Here is a 6,315-nt window from a genome sequence, read left to right as displayed (position 1 = left end):
CCTGGACCATTATTCGAGAAGCATCATGAATCAATGGGTTTGAAGCATATGGGTAGTTGGCTCTAGTGCAAGTGGGAGATAGTTAGAGTAGGTGCCCGTCGAGCCAAGTGTTGGCCGAGGGTTCATGTTTAAACTCTATGTACAAACGATTTTTATTTTAATAATATTTGAAATTATTGTTTTGGCATATCTTTATCTGTATACCCATGCTAGTTGCATAGATAAAGTCCTAGAATATACGAATAGTAGAAAGAATATGAGATGCTCATATGATGAGTATCATGAAAATCATATTTGTAATACTGTATATTGTAAACAGTTCATGGTCGATTCAACCGCCATTAAGAAGGATAAAGGCCGCTTGAGTTTGAGACTAGTATCTGCGATGTGAGTACCATGTTTCATTGGTAGAGGACATTGTGATGTCCGAGCATGCAGATAGAGGCTCCTCGTAGAGTGCACTGAACAACCCTCCATAAAGGACTTTCCAAGTGGTTATTACTATTCGAGTGGAAACGTCCTAGTTTATGGTTGTACACCATTAGTCTTATGACCCGGGACAACATTGAGACTCTATACGCTAGCATTGCACTTTGACTTGTTTACCGACTCACATGGGGTCATCAGGTGGCAAGGTTGGGTGTTCTGTCGAAACATATAGGAGTCAATGCATTGTAGTCGGGGATTCACCGCTTTCCTTTGGGTATGGATACTCTATGTGACCTCATGTGTATGTAGTTTGAAATCTCTGATCAGGGTGTTGGTGGTAATTAAGAAACGGGTTTCTTAGATTACACCATCGATGCAACTACGACATGACACATAGTATCGATTCTTTGACAGCTCTCGATATACCAATAGTTGTCAAATCGGTCGAGATATATGAGATGAAGGGACCGTACTGTACGCTAACCATATAAGGACATGTTTAGTCCCAAATCACATTGAGATGTGAACCCACTACTAGTTATATCAATGAACCATTGAGGTTCACAGAAGTGCTAAATTTCTAGATCCCGTTGAGAAAGAAAATAGTTCAATGTGTTGAACGGCTTATAAAGGAGTTTAAACGCAAATAAATAGAAGTATGACTTCTATAAGACGATTATGGGGTATGTAACTTTTAATTTATGAAAGTGTTCCTAAATTAAAAGTTGGCCAAATAAATAATGTATTTGAAAATTGTGATTTCATAAAAACACTAGTAGACCTAGTAGAGTCCAAATACTTAAATTAATTCAAGTGTTGAATTAATTAAATAACATTGGATCTTTTAGAGCCCAATTAGAAATAATTATTCAACTAGTGGGCTTGAGTAAATTCAAGTAAGATTTTTAATTGGTCTCAAATTTGTTTGAGACATTTACATTAAAGTCTATGAGCTTTGTAATTATTACAAGCACAAATAAAATTGCATGCTTGAGAGGTGAAGGGTTGGAAGCAAATTTTGAGTTAATGTCATGCATGTCTTTGGGATACACTTTTAACTTTTTGGCAGGGATAATACCCATTTTCGTCCTTCTTGTTTACCGCTTTTCCCATTTCAGTACCTCTTCATTGTTGACTGCTTATTTAATCCTTCATGTATTGAAAATCTTCCCGAATTGGTCCCTGTCGTTATGTAGACGTTAATATTAACATTGACACACAGCATGTGCCTCTCACGTGATCTTTTTTTTATGGCAGTCGATTTCTCCCTAAATCAGTTTACTTGCCAGCCCCACGACAGCCCTAAATCCCCAAATCAAAGAATCCTCCCCAAATCAGTGTACTTGCCATTACCCCTACGCCAACACTAACTCCCCAAATAAAACGATGGCAGTAAAGGGAAGTGCGAATGCTTGGAGACGGTAATGGCAAGCTTTCAGGCCGTTAAAAGTAAGCTTTCAGCCCCTAAGACGGTAATGGCAAGCTTTCAGCACCTAACACGGTAATGGCAATCTTTCAGCCCGATAAGAAAGAATTCATCGCATAAGAAGTAAGCAAGCTGTCCTTGATTAATTTGTTGCATTATTTGACTCAAATTTTCATCTTACATTTTTTTTGCAAAGTAGTATATTGGTAGATTCGCTAAAGTGGTAGGCTGTAATGGCTCGAAGAAGTAAATCTTCAATTGAATTCACCCCGAATTACGGTAATGTTTTATTTTTAAATTTGATGACTTTGTGGATAAATTTTATGAGATTAATCACATTTACAGGATGTTAATATTATGTTTGTTAGGCTTGATGCGAGAACCCACTCTTGTAACAATTAAATATTACTACAATGGTTTAATGGAAACCAATCGCAAGAGGAAAATGTACAAAGGTGGGAGTTCTGAATTCTTTGATTTTGTGGACATGGATAAGATAGGCTTGATTGAACTATGGGGTTATGATAAGGAAGTAGGATGCCTGGACAAAGATAGGTTCAGATTTTGGCACAAAATCGGTAAATCTTTGAACGATGGTAGATATTTGGAAAGTGATGCTGATGTGGTTGATTTTAGGAACCATGTCCCCAAAAACTATGTAGTCGAAATTTATATTGAACATGATGAATGTGTTTCAATAAATCAGATATATGCATCATGTGTTTTGGAGAAACCGAATGTAGTTGAACCGAATACAAGGGTTAGAATGAATGGTGAAGATGATGTAGAATTTAACGATAGTGAATTTGATTTCGAAGAAGAAGAAAATTATAAGGGAAAGGGGAAAATTATAGTAATTGATGGTGCTATTTCCAATGATTTGTTTGAGAGAATGCAAGGTGATGAAGGAGATGATGATTGTGCAGAAATTGATGAGTTAGAGAGTGCATTTGATTCTGAAGAGGAAGATTCACAAAAATTCCAAATGTATGAACATTCGGAAAATCCTGATTTGAAGCTTGGAATGATATTTGATTCAAAAAAAGAGGCAAAGTTTGCAATAGAAAGTCATTGTATTAGACGAGAGATGGTAGTTAACTTTGTGAAGAATGACAAAAGTAGGCTTCGAGGTGTGTGCAAAAATTAAGGATGTAAATGGGTTATTCATGTGTCACCAATGAGTAAGGACAGTTGATGGCAGATAAAGACTTTTGAATCCGAGCACAAAAACTGCTATTGGAATGTTAAGAACAAAAACATCAAGTCAAGCTGGTTAGGTGAAACTTTCGTGAATAAATTGAAATCAAATCCTAAGTTAGGTACCAAAGAGTTTAGAGAAGAGGTTAAATCTACTTTGAATGTGGCCCTCACATATAAACAAGCTTATTTGGGTCGGAAAAAAGCATTGAATCTAGTTGATGGTAGCATAGCGGAACAATTTAGCCGAATAAGAAATTATTGTGCTGAACTGAAAAGGTTCGATGAAGATGCTTCTGTCATTCTGAAACTGATTGATGAAGATGATGGGCCAAGATTTCAGAGGATGTATGTGTGCTTTTCGGCCTGTAAACAAGGTTTTAAGAGTCTTGTAGACCTGTGGTTGGAGTTGATGAATGTTTTTTGAAAACCAATAGTGGTGGACAGTTGTTGACAGCAGTTGGCCTAGATCTAAATAACAACATTTTTCCTATTGCTTATGCATTGGTGGAAGGAGAGACAAAGGATAGTTGGATGTGGTTTCTGCGGTTGTTGGATAACGATATTGGCTTTGAGAATCAAAATGGTTGGACCTTCATGTCTGATAAGCAAAAAGGCTTGATTCCTGCATTTGAGAATTTGTTTCCAAACGTTGAAAATAGATTTTTTTTGTGTTAGGCATCTGTACACCAACATGAAATATGATGGATTCAGAGGTGTGGCGATAAAAAATGCTCTTTGGGTTGCGGCTAGGGCGACAAGAGTCGAAGAGTTCAAAAGGCGGATGGAAGACTTGAAGAAGATTAATCATGATGCTTACATATGGTTGGCAAAAAAACCTGAACAACACTGGTCCAAGGCATACTTTAGCACAATTCCAAAATGTGATATACTTCTTAACAACATGTGTGAGTGTTTCAACAGCATGATTTTATATGCAAGAGAAAAACCAATCATCTCAATGTTCGAAACAATAAGAAATTTGTTGATGGCCAGGTTTCAAACCAACAGAGAGAAGGCCGAGAAATGGGATGCTGTGATGTGTCCGAAAGTTAAAGTTGTCTTGGCAAAGAAAAGCAAGGAAGCAGCTGCTCTTTCTCCTTTGATGGCTGATGAGACACATTTTCAGATCACAGGCTTACACCAGAAGCACTCTATTGACCTGTGTAGGATGAGTTGCAGTTGTAGGAAATGGGATTTGACTGGAATTCCATGTCCACATGCTGTTTGTGCTATTTGGTGTAAGCAAGAGAGCCCGGAAACTTATGTACACCATTTTTACAGTGTTTTGAAATACAAGCAGTGTTACTCACGATCCATCATGCCCATTAATGGACCAGCCCTGTGGCTTGAATGCCACTTAGTCCCTTCATTACCACCAATGTATAAAGAAAAAGTTGGTAGGCCAGCAAAGTTGAGAAGGCGACAACCTGATGAAGTTCCAGCTTCAAGACAATCAAAACTGAAAGGTGTGAAACGAAACAACAAATGTCGGACATGTGGTGGGTTTGGACACAATCAAAGGAGTTGCAACATATCTAAAGCAAGTGGTGAAGCCGAGACACAAGAGAACAATGAAATGGACAGAGGTGAAACCGAAACACCACAAAATTACAACGAAATGGATATAAGTGATGTTGTGGAGTTACTTTTGTTTTATTTTATATTCTTATTTCAATTTTTAGCATTATAATATTTATCATTTAATAGGTGACATACAATCTGCACCACAAACATGCAATGAAGCCGAGCTTGGTGCGACTACACAGGGCGACGCACTGTCAGATGAAAGCGAAAGATTCATAAAAAGCGCAGAACGTGCTGAGGTAGCATTCAAAAGAAGTAAAAAACTGCAGGTTACAAACTACATGTTTTGTATTTTTGTTCGTTTAAATTGACAGAAATTTTTTTACGAGTTTTGGTGTAAAATGATTATTTTTAGGTACTACGAAAACGAGCAACTGGAGTAACAATTAGTGGCAGCTCCAACAATATCTCATCTGTTAATGTAAGTGCAAGTGAACCTGTTACATTTATTTTTGTGAGTTAGATATGTGTCAATTTTTTTATCTTCTTATCAGGTCCATAAAGTACTCAACAAACAAACGCATGTCATTGTGAAAGGCGGAAGGAATTTCGTAACTGTGTCTAATTTGAGAGCTTCAGTGGATGACCGAAGGAAAAAAAACACTGATATAACCAAGCGGAACTGGTGGTTCACGAAGTAAATGTTGATGAAAGTAGTTGGTTGTGGGCATGAGCACAGAAAACAAAAAAATAACATGTTATTGTTTTGTTTGATTTTAATGGTTGTGGACATATTATTTATTTCTTGTTGGATTTTAATGGTTGTGGAATTGGATGTCGCGTTTGTGAAATTTGTCTTTTTTTCCCTGGAATTACTGGTTGTTGTATCTTCCTGCATCTTCCTTGTAATGGTATGCCACCATTAATGGAGTTAGTGGTTGTGGTGTTTTTTTGTTTTCCTGCATCTTCTTTGTAATGGTATGTCACCAGTAAATTGTGCCAAGCTACCAAATAATGGTTCTTTTCATCTTGAAGGTTCCAGTAAAATATACTTCCACTATTAAACATTGGACACAAGCAGTGAAATCGGACAGAAGATGAAAATGAACAATTGCACACAATTGTGCAATCAAACACAAGATGAATATTAAGCATCTTACTCAAGTCAATGTTAAATACAGGTGGTTGCATTCATAATTCAAATCACATAATCCAGAAAACACATTTGGTTTTAAAACAAGTGCAACATAGTTGAAAATGATAGATGCGACACATGCATCATCACTCTCCTCCTCTTCTTTCCTTTCCGCACTTAGATGCGCCACCAACAGAAGCAATAACTACTCTATTTATCTTTACCAAGGTGTAGAGACTCTATTATTTCTTTGAGCTCCGTAGATAACTCTTCCATTTTCAGTGCATTTTGGCAACTTTGTCGTTCCAATTCCATTTTAGCCGCTACTAAGTGGGCTACTCTTTCATACTCTTTTGGTTTTTTACTCGAACTTCCATCAGATGTCGAACTTGAACATTTTGCCTCGCTACAGGTATAAGAAGCAGCTCCAACAGATTGTTTCTTCATATAATCATCGTATGATTTCAATGCCGCTTCTCTAGTGCAATAGGATTTGTGAGAAGCTCCACTGTATTTACTCACTTGCACTTGAGCCTCCTCCCAATTGTCGTAAACACCGGGTTTTCGTCCAACAAATACAACATATGTTTTTACCTATAAT

The 6,315-nt window shown here is 37.2% G+C and overlaps 1 protein-coding gene across 1 annotated transcript; it reads left to right on the top strand.

Moving 5' to 3' along the window:
- The first annotated feature begins 2,621 nt into the window (after positions 1 to 2,621).
- Positions 2,622 to 4,745, top strand: LOC142504315 (uncharacterized). Its single transcript, XM_075617197.1, has 4 exons — positions 2,622 to 2,945; positions 3,057 to 3,400; positions 3,490 to 3,651; positions 3,731 to 4,745. Exons 1-4 carry the CDS (start codon positions 2,622 to 2,624, stop codon positions 4,743 to 4,745), a joined length of 1,845 nt encoding a protein of 614 aa, XP_075473312.1.
- Positions 4,746 to 6,315: the final 1,570 nt, after the last annotated feature.

The sequence above is a fragment of the Primulina tabacum genome, chromosome 9 (genome assembly GCF_025594145.1).
Source record: "Primulina tabacum isolate GXHZ01 chromosome 9, ASM2559414v2, whole genome shotgun sequence".
NCBI classification, from domain to species: domain Eukaryota; kingdom Viridiplantae; phylum Streptophyta; class Magnoliopsida; order Lamiales; family Gesneriaceae; genus Primulina; species Primulina tabacum.
The sequence above is the reverse complement of the archived record's forward strand: the minus strand, read 5'-3'. Positions and strand labels throughout refer to the sequence as shown.